The sequence below is a fragment of the Chelmon rostratus genome, chromosome 17 (assembly GCF_017976325.1).
Source record: "Chelmon rostratus isolate fCheRos1 chromosome 17, fCheRos1.pri, whole genome shotgun sequence".
Lineage (NCBI taxonomy): Eukaryota > Metazoa > Chordata > Actinopteri > Chaetodontiformes > Chaetodontidae > Chelmon > Chelmon rostratus.
The window spans coordinates 3,922,420-3,948,526 of record NC_055674.1 but is presented as its reverse complement, the minus strand read 5'-3'; the positions used below and the strand labels follow the sequence as shown (position 1 = coordinate 3,948,526).

General features: G+C 42.2%; 1 protein-coding gene and 3 non-coding genes across 4 annotated transcripts; 3 read left to right on the top strand and 1 right to left on the bottom strand.

Annotated features, from left to right (window-relative positions):
• Positions 1–126: 126 nt before the first annotated feature.
• Positions 127–25,141, top strand: kcnh6a (potassium voltage-gated channel, subfamily H (eag-related), member 6a). Its single transcript, XM_041956635.1, has 16 exons — positions 127–202; positions 4,156–4,386; positions 6,794–6,943; positions 7,294–7,397; positions 7,487–7,796; positions 9,063–9,265; positions 17,178–17,603; positions 18,354–18,771; positions 19,133–19,332; positions 20,677–20,929; positions 21,580–21,773; positions 22,290–22,389; positions 22,494–22,778; positions 23,269–23,452; positions 24,025–24,232; positions 24,340–25,141. Exons 1-16 carry the CDS (start codon positions 127–129, stop codon positions 24,619–24,621), a joined length of 3,624 nt encoding a protein of 1,207 aa, XP_041812569.1. The 3' UTR covers positions 24,622–25,141.
• trnac-gca lies at positions 6,673–6,744 on the top strand. The gene has a single exon. It is a non-coding gene; the product is annotated as a tRNA-Cys (tRNA).
• trnac-gca lies at positions 19,499–19,570 on the top strand. The gene has a single exon. It is a non-coding gene; the product is annotated as a tRNA-Cys (tRNA).
• Positions 23,497–23,568, bottom strand: trnac-gca. Its single transcript has one exon. It is a non-coding gene; the product is annotated as a tRNA-Cys (tRNA).
• Positions 25,142–26,107: the final 966 nt, after the last annotated feature.

Below are 26,107 nucleotides of genomic sequence, written 5' to 3'. Positions count from 1 at the left end.
GAGTGGAAGCACATCATTTTCCTCACGGGTGGCTCTTTTCTCATTTCTATTCTTATTTATTTTTATTTCTTATTCATAAACTCTTAAGGTTCATGTGTCGGGGAAGTCTTTTCTCTCAGCACCAAAATGCCTGTGAGACGCGGTCATGTTGCGCTCCAGAACACCTACCTGGACACGATCATCAGGAAATTCGACGAGCAAAGTAAGTGCGCTTACTTTGAGTTAAGTTATCAGCATGCGATGCTGTCCGAGTGCGGTCACACAGCTGACCTCCACATAGTGATTATTAAACAGCAAAACGTTCATAATATGCATATTTTATCACTTTTACACAGCCTAAAGTCAACCTTTGATCATTTTTAGAGTGTTGAATGATGTAATGTGAGTTTATGTTAAATACCAAACAAAGAAAGTATGTTTAAAAAAATCAGTTTAGTTTGCACTCCATTAGCCACATCCTGTGTTGAAAGGGGTTAAATAAAGTCCCTAAATAGATTTATGGTTTTCATCAGTAGTGGACCAACAGTACACAGATGTTAAATTATTATTATTATTGCTATAATTACTATTATCACTGGAATGTGTTGTATTTCTCGGTCACACCATGTTCTTAGTAAGCAAAAGGCTGCACCCTCCTGTATCCTTCAGTTTCCACGCTGCTGGTCAGATTCATTGTGTTGAAATTTATTTAGACTCTTCCATCTCTTGAACAGGTGACACACTGACAGGCTTTTCATGTTTCGCTGAAATGTCTTATCTAATTTCCATCAGCCATGTTGACATCCCCACTCATCGCCTTTTATGTTTTAGGGTTATTGCACCTGCATGTGTGTTTGTTTGTGAGTGTTCACCTGATGTCTTACATTATGTTCCATTAGCTCACATGTTCCACCAGCTGCAAAGAGAGACTAAAGAGAAAAAAAAAACTGCAACCACTAAGGCCTGTGATAAAACACTGGTGTTGCATTAAATGTCTTCTTTTGACCAATAGGGTTCACATCTGTCTCCATTTTACCATGAATTCATACATCACACACCAGCTACATCTGTCTTTCTGACTATAATTTATTGTTTAAAACTGTATCTAATGGAGTAGCTTTCAAGTCAGTTTTGTACCTCACTATGGACGCCTAGTGTGTTGGATGTGTGAAAATATCCCTGATGTCCTGATCAGACACTGACCACACATGAAAAAAATACATGATTGTTGGAAACTCTAAATGAGTTTTAATCTGATTAGATCTGGGGCCAATAATGATTGAATCTATGGAGCTCCCTTAAAAAAAAGCTCTGTTATGTAATGCCTCTACTGTATGTCTGTGCGTGTATGTGTGCACATGCAGCCACATGTACGTGCACGGCCAGGTGAGCGCACGTGCCACAGCGGTGCTGCCTAGCAACCGTGTGACGATCAGAGTTTCCGCTTTGAGCCCCAGATAATGACTTTGGACGGGATGTGCTTTCCAGCAGGAGCTCACCCATTTACTTTAGAGGGAGGGACTGGGAAAAGAGTCCTCTCCTCTCGTCTGTGTGGGCAGCAAGCAGGGAGAGCTGTTTAACCCAGTTCCACCACAGGATAATAAAAGGTCCCGTCAGATGTTGCAGAGGATATGTACGCACTTTTCATTCAGCTCATTGAACTCCTCCATTAGCAGCCTTCGAACAAAACTGTCCTAATTCACTTTCATGGCGGACAGTGTTTTGGCATAGTGGCTGTTGCTGGTGCCACATACATTATAATCATCAATAACAGGAAGTGGATCATATATGAGCTTTGAGTTATTATTAAGGATTTTTCTGAGTGAAGAGTAACTTGGATATACTCGGTACAAAAAGGTTTGACATTGCCGGAAAAAGCATTACTGTGGTGCAGTTTCTACCTCACACTGTACAGCCGAGTGTTTTGCATAGGATGATGGTTAGTTGTCAGTGGTTGACCACCTTAGGAGGGGCATGTGCTGGCGGAAAGATGCACTGCTCAACAGCATTGCATTGAGGTAGCATCCAATTATAAAAGTGCATTGCATTGAATGTATGAAAATTAATATGCACATGTAAAAAAACGTTGTTTCACAAAGTGGTCAACCTCCTTTCTTTTAAACAACTAAGCCTTTCAAGGATGCCCCTTTCATAACCAATTATGATGCTATCACCTGTGCATTCCACAACTTTCCCAGTCTTTAACTGCTCCTGTCGCAACCTGTTTGAAACATGTTGCTGCATCAAATTCAGAATAAGTAAACAATGATGTTGATGAGGTCAAACATTGAATATATTGTATCTGTACTACTTTCATTTGAGTATATGTCAAAAAGCATGTTATCACATTCTGTCTGATTTATGTGTTCCACAGCGACCCACCTGTTTTGCAGTTGGGGTGCTACGTGCCATATGTGGAAACACTGCCATTGCATTGATTCACATTCAAAGATCATAGATAAATGATTAAAATTATTGGCGTAAACACATCCAAAACCAATATGCAGTATAAATAAAGATGAGAAAATAGAAACTTCCAAAAAAAAAAAAAAAAAAAAACTGAAATAGACAATAGCATAATCCAGCAGTGAAAGACTATGGGCAAATAATTAAAATGCAAACATGTGGATAATTGCAGTTTAATTAAAAAGTGTCAGGTAAAATCTCACAGGCTAATCCTGTCAGAAGTTAACAACCTGCAGGTGTGACGGCACAGAGGCTCTTATGTTGAAGTGACCACCTGCTCCACTTCAGCCTCTTGGGAGAACTTGTGACGTTAATAACATTAGCACTATGGAAAGGCGGACTTCATTAGTTCCACTTCAGCTGATTGTCGAGTGGAGGTACAGAGTCATGCAGAAGATTTTGAACACCTGTACTTAAGTCTTTTATTTCAGCAAACAGAGTAAGTTTAATTGTATTGTAAATATCCTAAAATATGTGTTTAATCTCATGTGATCACTTTAGTTAGGTGCGTATGCTGCCCTACAGAGCCAAAAAGCAGTCAATACGTAACTTTTTTCAGTCAAAATTGAATTAGGACCAGAATCTGACTTTTTGTTTTTCGTATGCAATATTATTATGCCATAGAGATACTGTGTCTAAATTCAGACAGAACATCATTTAACTGTAAAATATGAAAATCTACAAAACGGAGCTCAAACCCACACAGCTGAGTTAAAGTTAGCCTTAGCTAAAGCTAACTTTCCCCTCCTCTTTCCTGCCTGTTTCCTGAAACTGAATCATTTTTGACCATCCAAAATCTTAGCAATTCAATTTTGTTATCCAATATGAATGAGTCAGTAGTTTAATCCCAACCATGACTAAAAGTAGGCTAACAGTAGCTAACGTTACTAAGAGCCATGCTAAGAGTACTAGCTAACTCAGCCAAGTAACATTAGCTGTAACTGCCATCTCAGGCTCAGATACTGTAAAGGTCGGAGAGTTTTTCTGGCACATTACACCTTCAAATTTCAGTGTAAAAAAAAGGCCTAAAATTGCATTAAATGTACAGGTTGTTTAACTAGTGGCTAGCTAGCTAGCTGGTTCATGTACTTGTACCTTACTCAAGTGTTTTCTTCTTATGCTACTTTATACTTTCTACTCAATTTGCTTTACTGCAATTATTTGACAACTTTAGTTACTAGTTTTTTTTTACAATTTAAGATTTTTTAACATAAAAAACGTCCACTTATAAAGATTAGTAGATTAATCAATTGACAGAAAATTAATTGGCAACTATTCTGCTAATCGTTTATGTAATTTTTCATGCAAAAACATTTTGTGGTTGCAGTTTCTGAAATGCTGAAATTTGCTGCTTTTATCCATTTTAAGTAAATTTTAAGTAAAATTTAATACTACTGAGTTTTGGCTATTGGTTGGAAAACACAAGCATTGTGAAATGTCATTGACTTGAATTTTCTCTCTGTGACAGAGGTTAAACTTATAAAGTTTTTTGATATTTACAGCTGAATTCTTAGCTTTTTTTAAAATACTAAACTACAGGAAGTTTTGAAAGTATATATTGTCTCTAATTAAATATTCAAGCAAGAACACATTTTAACAATAGGTTTCTGACATTACTTACATTGTAGCTTCAACCCAGAGTCACTGTTCCTATTTTCAGTCATAATTTATTGCCTCTTTATTTGACCATAAGCATCTTCTGCCCTTCAGATCGCAAGTTTCTGATCGCCAATGCCCAGATAAAGAACTGTGGCATCATCTACTGCAACGAAGGCTTCTGCCAGATGTTTGGTTTCGCCAGGGCAGAGATCATGCAGCAGCCCTGTACCTGCCAGTTCTTGGTGGGGCCTGGCACCATGAAGAGCGCCCTGGCCCAGCTGGCACAGGCCCTGCTTGGCTCTGAGGAGCGCAAGGTGGAGATCCTCTACTACGATAAGGAAGGTGAGGCACAGGAGGAAAGCAGAGGAAAGGTGAAGAGAAGGAGGAGGAGGAAGAGAAATTAAAAAACCCTGTGAGCCTGTTTGCAACCTCAGATCCCTGGGTGGGAGCCTTCTGGCCATCATAAAATCTGGCTTATTGGACAGCTTGAGTGTTATGAAAACACAGTCACCATAATGATCCATATTTTCTACTGTTTTGCCATCCATCTTCAAGACTAGAAATCTGATTGGACAGATCCTAATCCAGACTATCACCCTATACATCATTCAGTAATTAGTTTTCTATCTCACACAAAGTACGCATAAAGTGCGGCACTTACATTTACAACAGGGATCAATTACAGTTAATTCTGATAGGGACACAAAGATATGTAACAAATTTCACTGTAACACATCCAATAAATGTCACTCAAAAAAAAAAATCTAGATGTAAAGTCAGATAATTTAATGGCATCCATGCAATTGACATTTCCCTAAAAGCCAAAGCCTAACAGCTGAAGAGATTTTTCAGTCTGGCCCACAGTGGTGGACCAACCAAGTGACATTATAAAAAAACACCATTTGTAAAGCCATGCTGCTGACATAGCTAAAAAAACACCATTTTCTCTGTTTTAATAACAATCATTCAAAGTTAAGTGTCTTTGCCAGTTGCACACTGGCAGTGTTTTTTCATAAATTTTCTGATCATTTGACAAGTAATATAACCAACAAGACAGTCTGCTTTATTCCAGGAACATAGAGAAGGCTTTCAAAATCCCAACTGATTCGATGCAGACTTGTCTCCCTTCACATTTCTGTTAATTAGCTCAATCAGAATCACATTCAGATATTCCCAGATTCTAGTTATAGATATCAAACACAGAAAACACGATTGATCGGGAAGAAAAAAGATCTTAATGTTGCACCGCCATGTGTGGCGTCCATTCACGGTGACCTGCCATGTTTTATGGAGACCACCACAGGCTCTCCATGAGCTCGACAATCAGCCATCATGGCCAAATCAGGGGTTTTATAATCAGGCTTTAAATCACTGCACTGAGTCACCACCTCAGCGGGACCATGCAGGCAGACTCAGCGTCGTATTCTTTATCTCTTTTTACGACCTGTTCCAGTTCATTGGCATTTGTTTTCCCTCTCCATATTGGTTTGTTGACACAACTTTAATCCTCCTCGTCAACAGTCTTCTCCACACTTTCTTTCACATCCTGAAACCTGTATTTGTTTTTACTGCGGAATTTAGATTTTTGAAAAGTAACGTGCAAACAAGAATACAAATATTACAGCTGGAGAAATAAGAAAGAAAGAAAAGTGTAGAGACTAAAAGATAATATTAAAATTCTAATGAGAGAACTGAGTGATGAAACAGATAGAAATAACATGTCGAGACAGACATTTAATCTTCTGATGTGTGATCCATTCGATGGCATTTTACTCATAGTCTCTCCTCTCATAGCCTAATTTCCTCTTGACTCTTTGACTTGATCTTAATGCTACCACCAATTGCAGACTGACCTGTGCACAGGTCTGCATTTTGCTTCCTTGAGCTCTGTCACCTGCAACCTTTTAATTCCTTCCTCACCCATTTATCTGTCACTTGCACGGTGGCACTGAGGCAGAAACACAATGGAGGCGAGGAAACACGTCAGGCTCAGGACGATTATAGCCGTCCACCATGAAAACAAATACGTTTACCGTCTACTTACATACACAGACGTACACATGCACTCGCATGTCTTTTGTTACTTTGGCCATTTCGGCATGGGGTGTACAGTCTGGAGTGCTGTTGTCATGGAAATGCGATCAGCATGCCAGCTCAAATCCACTAAGCATCTATTTGTTTTGTCTCCTGCTTCCTACTGTGCTCCCAGACTGAACAGGCAGAGAAAACTGCGAACAAGTGCATACAGTGTGATTCAGAACAAGCCGGCTGCTCTCGCTGGCTTTACCTCCAGCCTTAAATTTCCTGTCAGTTTTCTCAGAGTACCTGTGTGAATGGGACTGAATGTAGACAGTGTGAGTGTGCGTGTGTGTGGACATATGGTGCTCTGTATGTTTGTGTGATCTGCTCTCTCCCCAACTTCTATTTTTAGACCACACTGATTGCAGAGTGAAGTTGGACCTGACGGAAGTGTTCCTCATTTCGCCTTTTTTAGCTGTCAGCGTCTGAACTCTGTCGGTCCAATTCTCTCTCTTTCTTTCGCTCCTTCCTCCCTTTCAGCCCTCCTGAGCTCCTTTAAAAGCACGGCCTCATAAAACATATCAGATTGTAGTGATTGCATCAGTGTGGGGGGGTATAGCTCAGTGGTAGAGCATTTGACTGCAGATCAAGAGGTCCCCGGTTCAAATCCGGGTGCCCCCTGTTTTCCTGTTCATGTCGGCATTATCTCTGTCTCTCTCTGTGTCTAAAGGGACCTGCAGACCCTGCCTGGTCGACATTGTCCCTGTAAAAAATGAGGAAGGCCTTGTCATCATGTTCATCCTCGACTTCCAGGAGCTGATTGACCGTTCTCTCAAGAAATCAGGCCTCAGGCAGAGAGTCGCTCAAGGATGGATTTACTGTAATGCGTTAAACATTTGTCTCGCCAGCATCATATACATTTAAATTTAGGGGAGGGGAGTCTTTCTCTGATAAGCTGACATGTGATTTTTGCAATTGTATAGTGCATGCTCATATGTAGCTATTTTGCTTCTGTCATTCACATTAATCAGTTTGTATCACGTCATCATAGTTAGTGATTATAGTGAGTGACATTTTAACTTTTAATTAAACTATGGACATAGTAGAAATAAACATTTTACAGATTCATAGACAAAGAAGAACGTCCTGTTTAATACAGTAACCAACAAACATATTGATGTAATTGGAGTTTCGATAACTGCTGAGCTGATCGCTGAATTTCCCACTCAGGTCAGAATCGCAGGTTGAAGATGAGACTGCCGGTGCTGCGGTCCATGCGACGGCCTTCACTTTCCAAAGATCAGTTTGAAGGAGTGGTTGTCGACTACCTACAGGTGAATCTTTTTATAAGAAATAGTCATGTGATTTTTTTATAATTTTTGTACACCCTGAGACACATCACCCTGCTCTCTGTTTCTGACAGCCAAACAGCGAGGAGGTCCCTCTCAAAGAGTTTCGGATCCCGTCCAAAGAGAGTTGCATGCAGTCTGAGACGGAAGCTCTGATAGAACAGGACCTGGATCCTCCCTCCCCTGCAGCCCAGCCCTCTACCAAGCAGCGCTCCCTGCTGACCAACCGACTGGACCCCAGCGTCGCCTTCCCCAGAGGGACCTTACCCCGGAGCTGTTCTCGGGACAGCGTCCGTAGCCTCCGGCGCGCCTCATCACTGGACGACATCGATGGCATGAAGGCAGAATGGAACAGTCGATCTGGAGACCCCCGATCCAACAGCAGTGAGTGTCTGACTGGGACACTGCGAGCATCTCAGAGGGAATTTGTGGCTGAGATATAAAATTACTAGTAGTATTATTACAATAGGTTATCAGTGCTATAGCAGAAAGAGGTTTCTTACACCAGACCTATTATATTCTAGGACACACTAGAACAAATTATTAGTTTTATATGACGGCCACTTTTGTGTAATAATGATAAACCCATAGGGTGTCATCAAAAAATGGTTTGTGGTCAGTTTAACCTTTGAAAGATCAATTTCAAAGTGAGTTAATGTCACATAACATAAAGCATCAGTATTGTTGCTGTAATTACTTGAAATTTGTAGTTTGCACAGAACGGTGGCTGAAATGTTTTGTTAAGTTCATTAGAAACTGGCAGTAGAGAGACAACAGCAAGTGAGGGATGCTACAAAGGTCCCCAGCTGCACTGAACCATGCAAGTTCAGTTCATGGTTACATCTTAACCCCTCAGTCAGAGAGAGAGTGTGACGTCAACACACACCTGCCAGCCAATCAGACAGGAGTATTTACCACGACCATGGTTTAATGTATACACAACACTGTAAATTGGACACAATGAAAATGTACAAGCAACAAGAACGACAAGCAGCTCATGAGAGATGTCTCATCACGACTCACTGAAACAATCTCTACTTTTCTCTCAGACAAGAAAAGACAGAAATAGAGAGAAAGATCACACACGTGCAGCCTCCTGATGGTTGTTTCTGCAGAGACGCACTAATTAATCCCTCTGCCAGTGTGTGTGATTGTGTGTGTGTGTGTGTGTGTGTGTGTGTGTGAGTGTTTGTATTTGTGGTAAAATTGCACATCACTGCACACATGTCCCCCCCTCTCTCAGGGGAAATATTTTGTGAGGAAATAGTATTTTTTGTGCAGGATACAGGTTCCAGTCATACTCTGAACACTCACTGTCTGTCACATTTTCTTTCATTTCCACCATATTTGTGTGTCCATCTGGGTCACTTGTTGAGTGCAGGAAATAGTGGATGGACAAAATTCTGTGTCTAAAAGGATTTTAGCTGCAGTGTATATTTACTTTAGAATTTGGTCATGATTTGACCTTCAAACTTTTACATGCACTGATGTAGAAGTACATCATACCCAAATTTAAAACTCAGTGTCATTCATCTACATTTTCAGATATTAGTTTTAATCCTGTTCTAGTTTTGTTGTCACACATCTCTCTACCATTCCTAATTTCCTTGATCTACTTTTGAGTCTTAATCGCTGATGTCGCTGCTGCAGATCTGAAGCCCAGTGCTCTGAACTCCACGTCAGATTCAGACCTGATGAGACATCGGACCATCGGCCGCATCCCTCAGGTTACTCTCACCTTCAGCTCGGACCGGATGAGACCGCCCTCGCCCACCGAGATTGAAATCATTGCACCGAGCAAGATTAAAGACCGAACCCAGAACGTCACAGAGAAGGTCACTCAGGTCACACAGGTAAGAGAAGACCCTCATCATCTCAGTGAAAAAAGAGAGAGGATGGATCCCATCTGTCTTTCTGTCTTTGCTGCTCGTTCAGTCATCCTGTGGTCATAGTTGCTGGAGTCCTGGGTGTCTGTGGGCTTGCTTGTGAGCTGAATGACTTGATGGCTGTCATCAAAATGCCAGTGTTCAATGTTCTGGTGATCATTTTGCTTGGTGAAAAGTTAGAGATGGATTTTCCTGCACTTATTGAACGACCGTCGATGTTGGAGTATGAAATTATCTCAGCTGATTTGCAGATTCGTATTTACTTTTTGCTTCTTTCAAGATAATACAATGTAGGGACTTTGTTATGGATGGATGGACTTATTGCAGCGTAGGATCAATGTTTCTGGAGAGCTTCAAGTCAAGTTCAGTCTCATATTTAGACGTTGCGGTAACAAAGTCACACTACTCATTAGAAGAGGAAATGAGTCATATCATGCTACTTCTGTTGTTTGATAAGTTGAGGTTGTTGGCCATTATTGCAGTTGACCTCCCCACACTGTCACATCCAGTCATTGTCTCTGCATCTACATAAGTGGCACAGACAAAGCTGCCTATAAATGTTTATTCTGGCTCACTGAAGACGTTAAAAGACATCTGCAGTCACAGGGTGACAGTGTGAAAGAATAATCTCACCTGAGGTGTGACATCTATGGCACCAGCAGCAGAAGACGCTCATCAGCCACCTGTTATCACACCACGCTGTCTTTGTGCACATTTTGGCAAACTGTTACCTCTCACACAGCAGCTTTTCCACAATGGAAAAATACTCCAATACAAGTAAAGCTTTTGCTTTTAAAATTCAATATAGGTAAAAGTAAATAAGTGTTATATTCTGTGAAATGGAGATACTGAGATAATGAAGAGTACTTTTGAGATTTTTCCTGTGGTCAGAACAATTGAAGCATTTCACTTCTTAAAACCTTTTGGTTAATGTTTGAAAGACAATACATCATTGAGGTGAAGCACTGTTGTTTATCTGTATTCCTAATAATCTCATATTCATGTATTATAATTAAGAAATTTTAATTTTTTACATATTTTATGATCTCATCTTAAGTCTTAGTATTCAAACTGAATCCGCAGAGTAACTCTTAATTGATTGTTGTGGAACACTAACCACAATATTTACCTCAGAAATTTAGAGGAAAAAGTCTCAGAAACTGGTGATAATATGAATAATACAAAAGGAGGAGTACCTCAAACCTTTCAGCACTTTAAAACTGTAGCATTTGAGTGAATACATTTATTTAGATAAAACATCTGCACACACAACCTAAATGTCACGTAACTGCCTGTGTGGTCCAGGACAGCGCCGGCAGTCAGACACTATGAGGCCTTCTCAATGCGTCGCATTAACCCAGTTTATCTGAGGGGCTTCCACCAAGGTCAGTTGACTCTCTCTCCAGCCAGCCTGAACCAAAGAGGTGGTGTTTTTGGCCCAGTCTATCTGTTTGCTGGCTGCTGGGTTGTTGTTTAGCAGGATAGCTCAAAAACCTGCCAACAGAATTCAATGAAACGTGGTGGATTAGGCCATTGTCAAAGGAACAGGTGATGTGGTTTTTGGTGAAAATCAGGATACAATGGCATTGTTATGAGACCAGTTGTAAAGCACTTTACATTTTGATTCATAACTCCTAGGGCATTTTTCAAGAAGCAGGTTGTCTGAATAATTTGGAGAACTATAGACTACTTAGCTCACCAAGTAGATTGTGTCTCCGTGTACTCAGGCTGTGTCCTTACTGCAGCGGCCTGGATTCCACTCCAACCTGTGGCCCTTTGCTGCATGTTGTCCCGTCTCTCTCCTTCTCTGTGCTGCACAGTCTAATAAAGGCTGAAACAAGAGGCCCAAACATTGTTAAAGCAAGAATCCCTTGAAGTCCTTTGAGCTTTGAACCCTGATGTAGTGTAATCAAATTATTTCTTGAATGAAGAATCAATAAGTATAGCCTGTGCAATCTCCCCCAAATTTGGTATTTAATATGTTTGCATGAGTTCCCAAAAACGTTGGATGTTCTTTGATACGGTTTTCCTTCAGTTGGTTGCCAGATTTTTGGTTTGGTTGATTTGACATAAGCTGCCACAATATTTGAACACATTGTGCAAGTGTTTTATAATGGACATGCATTAAGGAATTAACATTATACAGCACTGACACTGATAACACATAACTTAGACTTTAGTGTTCTGATAGCATGTCTGTTTATTATTAATAGGTCTTTAATTTGCATGCTATTTGCACGAGTATTTATGCTGTACTATATGTGACTGATACATGGTTGAATGTTGCTGGCCTGGTGGTGGTGAGATCTCACTTCCTCACACCAGGAGGGAGAGTGCTATGGACAACCGGCTGTGACTCGGTACACAATCCGGAAGCAACATGGCTTCTGTGGCCCTGGAAAAACTGACTGGATGAACAGAAGGCCTCCTCAAAGGCCTGGCAGAACATTTAACTTGTTATCTCAACTCCGCTGACGTCATGTTCAAGTTTGGATAAAAAGGGAGCGTTCCTCTGTGTTCGCGAGGCAGTGGAGTGTGTGTCTGCTGCTCTGTAGGGTTTATCTTCCTCTTTGTTATGTTTCTGCTGGAGGGTAGAAGCGGTTATTACAGCTATCTGTCTCTGCTGTGTCTCCTGTTGACAGACAATTTAGTGAAGAACTGTCTTTAAATCTTGTTTTCTATCAAAACAAGGGGCTGTGTTATTTGTTTCCAGTGCAAATCAACTTGTTTCAGTAGCTGCTTTATAACATACTATTAGCAATTTATGAATCTCCCTCTGTGTACACACTGTGCAGTGGTGTGATATCTATTGAATTTCTTCAGATTGTCAGTCATGGTATTTTAAAGATCTCCTCTAGATGTTTATTAAGGCATATAAAAATAAAAATACATACAAATACAAAAAGTTTTTTTTCACAGAAAAAAGTTAACCTCGTTAAAAACTGGCATCTACTCCTCTCTCGTTAAAAAAACAGAATCCAATAATATGCAAATATTTTCATTTCAGAAGTTAAACTATTGTCCACAGTATTTTTCCTGCTTCACTGTTAAGTCTATTCTCCAGTTTCCACAACACACTTGTGCAGGTTGCAAACTGAACCAGATTGGCCTCCAAACTCGTGATCCTGCTCCTTCGTACACTTCTTTAACATGCTAGAACGAAAGAGAAACCTTTCCCCATTCAGCAGATGAGCGTGAAAGCTCTGTAAATGCGTCATTCTGCATCAGTGAAGCTCAAAAATTCGAGTGCACGACTATAACGAAACACATTTTTGAGCGGAAGTGAAAATGAACTGACTATAGACTAAACCAATGATGTTTTCGTCTTTTATTATGGTGGAAGCAGGCAAGCATTTGCTTTAAAAAATGTGTGTGTATAATTTCATTGATCATGACTGTGTTAGTTATAGGAGTGTTTTACTCACAGCCTTGTTGTATCTGCTGTATGTTATGTCAGATGGTGGTTAGGCAGCATAGAGAAGGGGGGGCTTACTGTTGAGTGTGTGAGGATGTATATGGAGTTGTGTTGGGATCACAGTGTCTGTGAGAGTGGAGAGGGGTTCTGGTGAGATGTAGTTATGAAAGTGAGTAAAAAGGGCAGCTGCGAGGCTATTGAGCGGCACTCAGTGGCTTGTCGCTGTCAGTGACCTTGGCCTCTGGAGCTAATGGAAGTGGAGGGCGTGCTCTCTGTGCATCTAGCAAACCTCCATCTGCCCTCTGAATCACACGGCAGTCCCCTCTAGTCGTCTTCATGCTGGGGCCACTTTGAGTTTTTGTCCTGTTAAAACATCTGGAATTGACTCGCAGTGGTATCATAGAGGGTCACAGACGAATGCCAGACCCTGCAGGTCGGGTTTTAGGTCACAGCAATCGTTGTGGCTGCCATGTGTGAACAAGCTGTAGCGCTGATCAATAACCACACCAAATGCCAGTTTTCTGAAGAATTGTCATGTCGTTCACTTGTAACTATGATAATATGTTGCCTTTTGTTTCGGTTACACAATAAAAGTTTTCGTTATCCTGCCTTTATAATTGGTTTTCGATTGGCACCTTACAGAAAGGGAAATGAAGGTTGTCATTGATCTTTGTTCATATTGATTTGTCTGCATAACATGAAGCACACAGTGTGATTGATTTGACTGTAGCTTGTAAAAGACCGTAGAAAAGCCCCAGCACACTGTAACCGTGTGTGCGTGTGTGTGTGTGTGTGTGTGTGTGTGTGTGTGTGTGTTTTGGGAGAGCAGCTGTGTGTCTATCTGGTGCCCCCTGCCTTTGAATCAGCTTACAGCAGGAGGCTGTAGAGGAATCTGGATGCAGTTTGAATTTACCAGAATTTTATATTTTGAAAGGTGCCTCCATAATTTAGTTTAGCGAAATTTAAATTCACAAAGCATTTAGATCCAAACATGCTCATTGATCAAACACATTGTTGTGAACACTACAAGTTTATCAAAGAAACTGAGGAGGTGGTGTGACTCTCCTCCAATATATCATCAGGCTGAAATGTGAGGTTGTGTGTGGTTTCTTTATATATAATTATATATGATCAGTCAATTAGCCAAAGAAAAAAATCATCCAATAATATAGTCAATCTGTTTTTTGTGACAATCAATGCAATTACTTTGAGTAATTTATAGTAACTCAGAAACAGCACAACAAGACCTTTAATACACTTGTCTATGTCAACATTAAGACGATAATTTCCTGATACAAAGAGGACTCTTGACAAAAATACAAACAAACAAAATAAATATAAGGATGTGGTTGTAACATATTGCATGTAAATACACACATTTGCATAATTGTTTCCCAAGTAGTTGACCAACCGTCGATACGGCTACATGTAAGGTGCCGTCAAACGGTGAAGAATATACAGCAGAGTATTACAGGAAAGCATCATAAGTTCAATTAAAGCCTGGTCATGCTAAGCAGGACCTGCTCTGATTTTTAGCAGTTCTTGCGCGTTGAGCACCAGTGGAGGCGGCGGATGCCGTCATTCATAGAGCTGCTGGATCATTTTTTCTATGCTGGAAAGAGGATCCCACGGTGAGGGCTGGGCTACAGGCAGGGAGGATGAGCGAGGGAGCAGGAGGGAGGTAGCTACAGATGGATGGACAGAGGTTGCCTTTGCCCCCTCTCTCTCTCATTCTTGTTGTCTCTTAGTCTTCTCCTGCTGTTTACCTTGGGGCGGTGGGCTTCAGCATGAGCTTCAAGCATAAACTGCAGCCTGTGAGTACCTCAGCCTTCCTGGGTCTCCCAAGCTCCTCAAACTCTCCTCTTCCTTTTTCACAACTTCCACGTTTGTTTGCCGCTTTTGTACCCTTTGCTCCTCTTCCTCCCTCTCTCTGTCTTCATCCTATGCCTCGCCCTTCCTGCTTACCTACTGTACCTCCACAGGTGACCAACATCAGCTTTGTCATGATGTCATGTCTCCTTGCTATGGTGTCTATTTTCACAAAACTTTGCGCACAGACTCTTCATCTTATTTTGCTTTTCAAACATTTGAGCGGCTCCTGTTTTAGGTTTTCTAAAAGGGTTTTACTTACAGAAATATGTCTGCAGTTTTATGATTGTGAATATTTAGTATGGAAGCTTTACTTTCTACTTTTAATTCTCTAGAAGCAGCAGTTTCAGATATTTCACACTGGCTTTCATTATTTATATTAGTCTTTAACCTTCCCTCGTACTTCACACCTCAACTGTCTTTTCAGTCTGATATATATGAAAATGTGGACCTCTTGCTATGTTAATTATGCAGTCAGAGAGGCAACAGAGAGCCTTTGCGTGCAAACCGGTGGTGGCAGTTGTTCCCTGGTCGTCATTATGAAACAGAGCGGACAACATCAATAACTTAACATTTCTTGGATGAGTGAACTTTTGCTCGTGTTTACGTTCTCATTACTGTGTTGTCTTTTCACATCTGTTCAGCTACTGTGGTCGCTTGCTAACACACAAAGGAGTGCCACAGGTTGCTGCGTTAGAAGAATTCAGTGTGGTTTCTCACGCTGACCTTGTTTCCAAATACTGTATTCTTTTGGTCACAAAAAACAGATGTGTGGAGCAAGAGCAGAAGCCAACATCCCTCTGTCATCAAAAGCAATTCATGTCGTGCCATCATGGAAAACTAGGATTCCTGTGTGAGTGTTTGGTTGTAGAGGCACTGCAGCAGCTTGCCATACAAGTCTACCTTCTATTGTCATGGTGACTGACCATAATTATGCAAACTGAAATGCAAATGAGGGTCTAACCACTGGAGAGTTTGTGAGGAGATGGAAGGACAACAATGCACTGAGAGTATATTTCGCATGTGCTGGTGAGCACAATGGGGCAGAAATAGACAGTTTGTTGGTGGAGAGCATTCTCACACCAGCAGTGACTGTTAAATCAGCCACATAGAGTCAGTCAGTTAACAAGAATTAGCTAAAATCACTCCACTGCATGGCGTCCAATCAATGCCAGCACTTTGTTCTGGTCCACAATTGAGCAGAACACTGGTAGGAGGGGTCACATGGTGTGGATAAAATGGGGGTCACAGGGTGCTACAGAGGCAGGTGAGGCTGCAGTGGGCTCGTTGAAAACAGCAGCTAGTGAGCTGACTTAGTGAAGCGCGTGTGGAGAGAGGACGAGACTGAGCTGAGCTTCTGCTTTTTGCATAAGTCTGTATTTTCTGCAAGAGTGATGCAGGAGAGGAGATGGCCAGCTCACAGCAGGCAGGTAGGGCAGCAGAGGGTTTGGAGGAGCCTCCTCCTCTGCTGCTGCGGTCAAATTATTGTCGTCGGGATCTTTATACTTATCACTTCACCAACTCATTCACTGTTAACTTACTAGTGTGTTTGTCTGCCTGTTAATGCAGTTAGATAAATCTCTCTGGGAGTGGTGGTAACACTGGATTGGGATGTGTATATTGGTCGTTTTCGCTTTGCTAAAGGCCGGATTTGTTTCTGTTCTTTTTGCTTCATTAAAAACTAAGCGTGTTGAGAAAAGTGTGGATGTGTTGCTCTGAAATGGCTGCAACATTTTCTCCTGCCAAACTTGCTGATAATGTTTTTGAGGAGGTTGTCACTTACCATCAGGCACAGAATATCATACACTGAAGTGAGTCTACATTAACTCTGCATTAATACTGTGTGTGCAGCAGCCACTAATTTACGCACATACATACACATCGGAACACTTTGTTGCTTCACTTGAAGTGGAGTGAGAGATGTTTTTTTAAGAACAACACTGTACTTTCTACTGCTTGTTTTGATTTAACATCTTTTTGATTTTTTTTTTGTATCTTTCCTGTGATTAGCTCTTTTAATTTAAGTATAATTGGTCAACAAAAATATGTATGCTTCAACATACAGATCTGTGAATGAGGAATGAATGTCAGAAATGAGAAAAAGAAGAACCTATAACTGTACTAATGAGGCTGTTTCGCGTATGAGATTAAATATGAAATAGGGACAACAAACTGTTTCTAACCATTAGAAACTACAGCATACACAGTCACAATTCATACACAGTCTGTGCTGTTCAGACACTAAATGACAGTGGAGCGTAAATTATGGTGCATATTAAACCTCATCCGAAGAATCCAACATGCAAACACGTAAAATTTAAACTCCTAAAAAATGATTCCTGACCATGAAAACTATAACAAAAAACTATAATGATATTGATAATTATTATTAAAAGTTATTGATCAAAAGAAAAAAATATATAAAATGCTTATTTTTATGTTGCAAAGCCACTTTTATCCTTTTGCTCCTCACTGCAGTGAAAATCCTGACGTTCCTGTTTTTAAATTACTTTCAGCTCAGTCCCTATAAAGTACTCTCAGTCTCAGTGGTTATGGATTAGATAACCCCCGACGATCCTGTCCCTCTCTCCACAGGTGTTGTCCCTCGGTGCTGACGTGCTGCCGGAGTACAAGCTCCAGGCCCCACGCATCCACAAATGGACCATCCTTCACTATAGCCCCTTTAAAGCGGTATGGGACTGGGTCATCCTGCTGCTGGTCATCTACACCGCCATCTTTACGCCGTACTCGGCCGCCTTCCTTCTCAACGAGGTGGAGGAAGATCGGAGGAGAACCTGCGGCTACACCTGCAACCCGCTCAACGTGGTGGACCTGGTGGTGGATGTCATGTTCATCGTGGACATCCTCATCAACTTCAGGACCACCTACGTCAACCACAACGACGAGGTGGTCAGCCACCCGGGACGCATCGCACAGCATTACTTCAAGGGCTGGTTCCTCATCGACATTGTGGCCGCCATCCCCTTCGATCTGCTCATATTCCGTTCCGGGTCGGAGGAGGTGAGAAAGAAGGGGAGACTGTGGATGTCTCACAACATCAACACATACATTTTACTTCACCCAGTGTTGCCCGACAAAGCTAAACATATCTTCTTCACAACAACAAAGATGTTGGTGCATATAACAAATAGCATTAATGATGGCTCTGTTCCACCTAAGCATCTTAGTAGGTCTTGCCAGTGAGCCAGTTAAATGCAGCCATTAGTCACACCTGTAGTAACACCTTTTTCCGACCATACGTCAAAATGTCTGCTGTAAAGAAAGGTCTGTTTTATTTAGTGGGCTAGCGGTGTCATCAGTGGGCCGAGACCAAGCTGAAATCCTGCCTCCACCCCCAACTGGCCTCAGACTCATGGGATATGTAGTTGTTGGATCCTGTCAAAACAATTTTGGTGTTATTTTTGTTGAAATGGCAAGGTGTTCACATCCTGTGTGAACTGTTACAACTTTCAAATTCTGGATTTGGTTGATTATCCAGTCTGCACATGTAAGTCTCTAAGATGTAAGTGTTGGGATGCTGTGGTTCGAGTGTCAGGTCTTTATCTTATCTACATAATCTTATCGGTTGGGTTTTTGCTTTATTTCAACCAATAATTTCATCTGTGCTTTTCTGTTTTGCGCGTCACTTCCTTGCATGTTAGAACCTTCAGTTTATGTCTCAGTACATAATCTTATTATATGGGCCTATTTCACACTTTCACCAAAAGTTTACTAACATCACTAACATGAAGTCTCTTCTTTCTCCACCAGCCCCAGACAACCACTCTAATTGGACTACTGAAAACAGCCAGACTGCTGAGGTTGGTACGAGTGGCCAGGAAGTTGGACCGTTACTCAGAATATGGAGCTGCCGTCCTTTTCCTCCTCATGTGCACCTTTGCCCTCATCGCTCATTGGCTGGCCTGTATCTGGTACGCCATCGGCAACGTGGAGCGCACGGGCTCTGCTCGCATCGGAGGCATGAAGATCGGCTGGCTGGACAACCTGGCCGAGCAGATTGGTAAACAGTACAATGACAGCGACGCTGCCTCTGGCCCCTCCATCAAGGACAAGTATGTTACAGCCCTGTACTTCACCTTCAGCAGCCTGACCAGTGTGGGCTTTGGGAACGTCTCACCTAACACCAACCCAGAGAAGATCTTCTCCATCTGTGTCATGCTCATTGGCTGTGAGTAAAGAGGGAGTCTGATACCAGAACAGTTTTAGGGCGAGCGGTCTGCCGAACAGATAAAATACCCGTGAAAACCTTGATCACCAAGGTTTTAAATTCTGATTGGACCATCATTTTTTGACAATATTTGAACTTTCGGTCTTCAAATTTTTAACATGTTCATGCTATGAAATGCAAAAATTTTCATAACTACCAGAATGTCATCCTTCAAAATTATGTCACTTTTGTAAAATGAATCCATTTTCTGACAGTAATATCATCAGTGAATAAATTAACTATTTTAAAATTATACATTTATCCAATTTTGGTATCATCAATTCCTGCAACATATAGCATCTCTGTTGTCTGTCCCGTGCAGCTCTGATGTACGCCAGTATCTTTGGCAACGTGTCGGCCATCATTCAGAGGCTGTACTCAGGCACGGCCCGTTACCACACACAGATGCTGCGAGTCAAAGAGTTCATCCGTTTCCACCAGATCCCAGGAGGCCTGAGACAGAGGCTGGAGGAATACTTCCAACATGCCTGGTCCTACACCAACGGCATCGACATGAACGCTGTAAGTCATGTATTCCTGTAGTAAGTTATCCACGCACATGGTTGTGCACTAGTTTTTGGAAAGTGTGTTTAGACAGTTTAGAAAAATGGAGTTAATGCTAGATATATTGACAAAAAACTTACAAATTACAAATTTGTGTTTTCATTCTGCAGGTCACTGTGAGTGTGGGGGTATAGCTCAGTGGTAGAGCATTTGTCTGCAGATCAAGAGGTCCCCAGTTCAACTCTGGGTGCCCCCTCTCCTACCAAATCACTTCTACCTGTTTTGTGTCTGCATAATACTAAACCATAACTGCTATACCGGCCACTCAGCTGGAACTAATACTGAGAAGAGCTGGCGATGCATTAATAATTTCTGCATAAAGTTATCTGTTTATGCCTAAATCAAACCACGAGGCAGTGCTACAGTAGGATTTTATACGCATTACCTCATTGAAAAACCATGCTAAAATAATTCTAGGCAATGAAGTGAATGGTAAAAATTACCACCCTTACAAAACATATAGCATATACCAGCATGTATTAACACACTTGCTTTCCTCTGGTTGCCCTTCTATGTGTCCCACTGTTGTCATCATTTGCAGCCTTACAGCACCTTTGATATTCTGCGATTGACCTACATGGGTTGTTTGCTTTGTTCTTTGCTGCCTCAATGACCCAGTTTTCCCACATTGAACTTTGATGTAACCTCTCACTCAAATGAACACAAACCAGGTTTCTGTGTTGCGTTGCAAGTGTATTTCCTGTCAGAATGAGAAAATTTTTTTAATCGTTGCCTTCCGACAAAACTTTAAGTGCAAATTGCTTTTTACCTTAAAGCAGGTTTTTGGATTCATACATTTACTACATTTGTACATTGACTATGTACATCATATAAATTATCAGCAGGGTGTATAGCTCAGTGGTGGTGTATTTGACTGCAGGTCAAGAGGTTCCCCAGTTCAGCTATGGGAGCCCCCTTCTTAACACATGCATGAGTGTTTCCACTGAGGCGGCTCCATTGGGAAACCACTTTTTTGGTGATGTGCGTCATCGCTGCTTGTGCTTGGTCTGCCAACAGCACCACAGCATGATGCAGCCAGAGAGCAGCATTAGCGCCTGCCAATTCAATGTGAGAATAGATAATCACTTGGAGCTGCTGTCCTTCGTGCCCAGCCTGAATCAATCTGATACATTGCTCTCCTTCTCTCACCCATCCGTTTCTTTTTTTATGTACCTTTCGGATTCATTTTGCATTTTCCATCTTTGGATTATATGTTGTTAAAGCTACAGGACAAGTACATGCAGGAAAGATGAGAAATAACATTTGCAGTAGATTCACCCAATGCCCTCTGTTGCCCCGCAGGTTTTAAAGGGTTTCCCTGAGTGTCTGCAGGCCGACATCTGCCTCCATTTGAACCGCAGCTTGCTGCAGAACTGCAAAGCTTTTCGAGGTGCCAACAAAGGCTGCCTGCGGGCTCTGGCCATGCGATTCAAGACCACCCACGCTCCCCCAGGAGACACTCTGGTCCACAGTGGGGACATTCTCACTGCCGTCTACTTTATTTCCAGAGGCTCTATAGAGATCCTCAGGGACGATGTGGTGGTGGCCATACTAGGTGAGCTGCAGGCCACGGTGGAAGTTCTGCTTGCATTGCCCTTTTTTCCACTGGGGTTGCATTCTATTCATTATTAGTCATTCATTTAAATAATAAACAAATCATTTCACTCATAAAATTTCAACAATGATGACCAGTGCCCATTACAAATAACCAAGAAATCTTCATTTTTACACTACAGAAAAGTGAGGTAAATTGTCAAATTTTTGAAGCTGTAACTACAACATGTTTCTCATCTCTGTCCCACAAAGACACAGCCAGAACACACACTGCCCTTTACACCACACAACACACACACACACACACACACAAACACTCTTTCTCGGTGTGTTGTGTTGCCAGAGGTTTTTGGGCACAGCTCCACTTCCATTCCGCTGTGGCATTGATCATCAATAGGGCCAGCAGTCAGATCAAGGCTGCACAGGTCATTTCCTTTTCGGCTGTGTTTTAGGGGACCTGTTTGTGTTGAGCAGCAGTGACGTTGAGGATCAGTGTCACTCTACTGCTTTTTTTCCCATTTGTTTTGGACCAGATTTGTCCATCAGCATGTTGTCAGTAACCTCAATGTTACTAGCAGAGGCTTGCTCACTTCTCTCTTGATTTGTTGCTCCTTTCCATGCTTGTCTTTGCTTTTGCTGTGGTTTCTGCAGGAAAGAATGACATCTTTGGTGAACCCATCAGTCTGTATGGGAGGCCAGGTAAATCCAACGCTGACGTCAGGGCTTTGACCTACTGCGACCTTCACAAGATACTGAGAGACGATCTGCTGGAGGTGCTGGACATGTATCCCGACTTCTCCGACATGTTCTGGAACAACTTGGAAATCACCTTCAACCTGAGAGATGTGAGTGCCAAAAAGGGAGATGTTAGAAACACCATCCTGACAGTGATCGCAGGCCTTTTTTCTGTCAAGGCCTAAATAATCCAGTTAAGATAGTTTCATCACTTCATTATTTTAATGACTAAAAGAAACTTAATTTTTAACAAATATAGACATTTCACACCGTGATTAACTGTGTGTATCTGTCAGGCCTCACAAACATGACAAAATGCATTTCCTTGCTCATGAAACATTTGGAAAGCTTTTTAAAAATACTTGAAGCTTGCATTTTTTTTATATCTTCTTGCAATCTTCTCCTCTTTTACTGGCATATCGCCATCTGTATGGCACTTAACTGCGTCCATGCACAGCAAAACATTGCTCTATATCACCACGAGTTGTTACAAACTCCACAGGGCACCTGTGTGGTGAAATCACCTCTGTCACCTCTGTTGATGTAAGACAGTCCAAGACTGTCTGTATTCTTGAAGTATGAGATCCAGTGTGTATTTTTGAATTACTGAAGCTGATATGTATCAGGCAGATAGAATAAACCAGCCAACCCCGGGCAGGGACTCTGAATGTGGCTACCGTCGGACGAGGCATCGGAGAAGCTCCCTGCATCGTCGAAACCGACCTGGTGAGTGAGGGACAAGGCTCAGCATACTTCTATATGTTTCTCTTCTGCCTGGGCGCTACAGTATGTCTTATCTTGGCTGTTATTTGACTCTTTTAACCGTACAGACGGCATGGACCGCGAAGACCCTTACCCCGATCAATCCTGTCCGATGGCAAATCACAGGGGCACGATGGCAGAATCCCACTGGGAAGACCTCTGCAGCAGCGCCAGTATCTGCTCACAGTCTAGTGATGAGGAGATGAAGCCCATTGGACACAGCAAAGGGGAGCTGTATCCCCCCGGGGGTGATACCAGAGACTACCCGCCAGCAGTGGTAAACCTCCTGCCTCACAGCGGACCCTCAGCTGGGATAGGACCACCTGTAGACCTCGGAGGACCACCATACTCAGGTGAAGACTGCCCACAATCCCTTCATCTGCCATGTTGGGAAGGTCTCCAATAGGCCAGATAGAGAAGTCAAGAGTACTGGAAATAATGAAATGAAAATAGGATTTAAACTTACAGGTTTTATTACAAAATACCTGTTAAAAACCTGTCAGTATACCTTTAAAATTCCAGCCTACTGGTACTACATAGATAGTAGAGCTAAAACTACGAAAGAGAAAAGTGAAAGTAACATCTGGTAAACTCAACAGATAAAAATAAAGTGACAATAAATTCCTGATTATTTAAAATGATGCCTATACCAAAACTGGTTAGCCTATAACAAAATTAGACCAACAGTGGAAAATTATGTGAAAGTAAAAACAAGAACAACCGTGTCAAATACACCCTGATTGGTCCTCCTAGACAGTCTGCTGCTGCCACATATTGGATGAGTCTATTAAATAACGTACTATTAAAGTAATAAAGTTAAAGGAGGTGTCTTCTTCTGCACAGCAACAGCCCCTATCAGCATGTCAGGCCTGTACGGCTACTGGCCAGACCGCAGATCCAGCCAGTTCTCAGAGAGCCAGAGACGACCATCGTCAGTCAGGGCCAGTTTCCACCATCCGCCCTGCGCTGAGGATCGGCCCAGCGAGCTGGAATCCAGACTGGAGCTGCTGCAGTCCCAGTTGAACCGGTGAGTTGGTTTTGGGTACGAATTAAAAAAGAAAGATACCAGGTAGGGGGCACCCGGATTTGAACTGGGGACCTCTTGATCTGCAGTCAAATGCTCTACCACTGAGCTATACCCCCTCATAAAAGGTGAATTTCAGGTTTATTATTCATCGACTGATGTTTACCTTCCTGCTGTGTTTGTATATCAGTTCCCAGCTGTTATGCAAGCTGTTAACGTGAGTTGCATGTGTATGACAGAAAGGGAGGAGAAAGTGGAGGAGGAAAGACAAATAAAGATAAGAAAGGGTCAAGGGTGAGACTAAAAAATGTACCACAATTCTCTGTAAAATCAACCACATGTGTGCTTCCTTTGACTTGCCCGTCTGCTTATAGTATGAGAGAATGAGATACTGCAGAGACTGTGAGAGAGAAACCTTGTGGACATTTTTAATAAAGCAGATGAGAGGAATCTAAAAAGATTATGAAGCGTTAAATCCAGCATCAAAACATCAAGAGAGCTTTAAGTCATGCGTTTTTCTGGTCATGAAGAAACCTTTCTTTCTTCCTTTCTTCTTTCGTCTTTGTCCTGGCAAGGCTGGAGACCCGTATGACGGCAGACATCAATGTGATCCTGCAGCTCCTACAGAGGCAGATGGCCCCGGTGCCTCCGGCCTACAGTGCTGTGTCCCCCAGCCCTCACCCGCCTCACCCCACGACCCTGTACAGCACAGGGGCACCCACAATCCACACGGTCCCTCCAATCCAGCCAGTACAGATCGACAGCACTGCCTCACTCCTACAGGTGCTCTATCTATTCTATATCTATCTATTTTTAGATGCTAAAGGGACCAATTCACATAGTTTTTACTCAAGGCCTACTTGAGGCTTAATCCCTCTGTCTCTTTTCAGAGTCCAGACTCTGACTTCAAGCACAAATCCAAGGACTCCCTGTCCAGCGGGATCCATCTCACTGTGGCCTCTGATGACACCATGTCCATGTCGCCGGAGGCTGACCCACCACATCTTCCCTCTGTGGACCTCACCCCTCCTCAACTGTCAGGGGCCCAAGAGGCTCCTGGACTGCTATGTGGTAGCCAGCGCTTCCCCTCCCTGCCTGAGCACCTGGAGACCTCCACAGAGATGCAGGAGATCCAGAGGCATGTTTCTGACCCGGTCTTGCCAGGCAGCTAGAACACCAATCACCGTAAATCCTGGTCCTCTTGGACGGACAGCCATATTTTCCCCACTCTGTTACTTCTTTTTTCCCCCCTCAAAACCACGTCTGTCCTGTTCAGATGCTGCTGTAGAGCGTGGGAAGCCTCGCCTTCCACGTCACTGAGGGTTCAGAGTGCCTCCTGTTTCTTACGTACAGACTCTATGGCGCCCTCGCAGGCTGCTGTGGTTTTGTGCTCCGGCGTCCCTTCACACCCCTGTGCAATGAAGAGATTATTCCTGCCCAGCAGGGTGGGACAGTATGCACGCAAACAAACACTGTATGTGTCATGCAGTCGTTGGACCTGAAAGCTACACAAACTGCATCCCAGACTAAGGTTTCCTTAAAGAGAAATGTCAAGGACTACTAATATGTTTCACATTTGAAGAATTATCTGCATTCACTTTGTATAAGAATTGCACATTTAGAACAGCATAGAAAAATGTAATCATTTACTTGGAACTGAATTTATTTTCCTAATATTAGAGATGTATTGTTACATTAAGAGCGATGCATCTAATAAGTGTAATAACTATGAGTGTTATAAGTTAGAGAGTCAATATTGTTGTTTTGGTGTTTGTTGAAAAAAATATCAAAAGGGATACCAAAGCTGTCCGGCACACCGGGAGGGATGGTGGTACAGTGTCGGAGAAGCACTCCTTTAAAAGTGTAATTTTCATCTCAAATTTCATGTTGTGACATGAATCAGCAGGACTTATTCAGCGTGTCATTCGGTCGCGAGAAGGTGTGACATTGTACACAGTCAGGCAGCGCAGAAAAGCTTCACGGTTTCTTGTACATTTACACGTAGCTCTTCCCGTTTTGTTTTGATCGTGACCGCTTTGCTCGTTTCTGTGTCTGTATATTTGTTCAGCTCAAACATGTGTCGGCCGTTTTTTTAAAGTGGATGGTCACATGGCTTCATGATATACCTGATGTGTTTATCTGGCCTGTTCTCCCAATCATTTTATTTGTAAAGGTGCGACGTGTAAGATATGGCCAGAATTTTAGTTTAAAAAAATGAACTAACATAATCAACAGTTCTGTTCTGTCAAAGATGTCCATGCATTGTGTTGCAGAGATATCTACTGAAGTTAGCATGCTAACCAGCTAGCTCCAGCCCGTCCTGCACCTCAACAGGTGATAGTCTGATAGTACAGCCCCCTGTATTTGACTCAATTCAAGTTTCTCTCTTTAACCGAACTAAGATGAGCTGAGTTTACTCATCGTATAAGACACTTCATTAAAATTCAACAGAAACAATATGAAACTCATTAGAACTGTCTTGTTTTGACCTTTCTCTCCTTTGAGATCCCAGAGGAGTGCTAATAGACCAAGCTTAGTGACTCTATTAGCAGACTCAGTTATCTAATAGGCCCGATAGCTGCATGGCTAACTGAGCTAACCAGCTAACATCAGATAGTAGCTACAGTCAATAGTATAGTGAGCAGCAGTTGGTGGTTA

What these genes read in the sequence shown, in the direction of transcription:
- kcnh6a (XM_041956635.1), top strand. Translation starts at nt 127, where the DNA reads ATGCCTGTGAGACGCGGTCATGTTGCGCTCCAGAACACCTACCTGGAC. An exon ending in CAGGAAATTCGACGAGCAAA is followed by an intron (nt 203 to 4,155) that starts GTAAGTGCGCTT and finishes TCTGCCCTTCAG; the next exon opens with ATCGCAAGTTTCTGATCGCC. An exon ending in AGGTCACTCAGGTCACACAG is followed by an intron (nt 9,266 to 17,177) that starts GTAAGAGAAGAC and finishes CTCTCTCCACAG; the next exon opens with GTGTTGTCCCTCGGTGCTGA.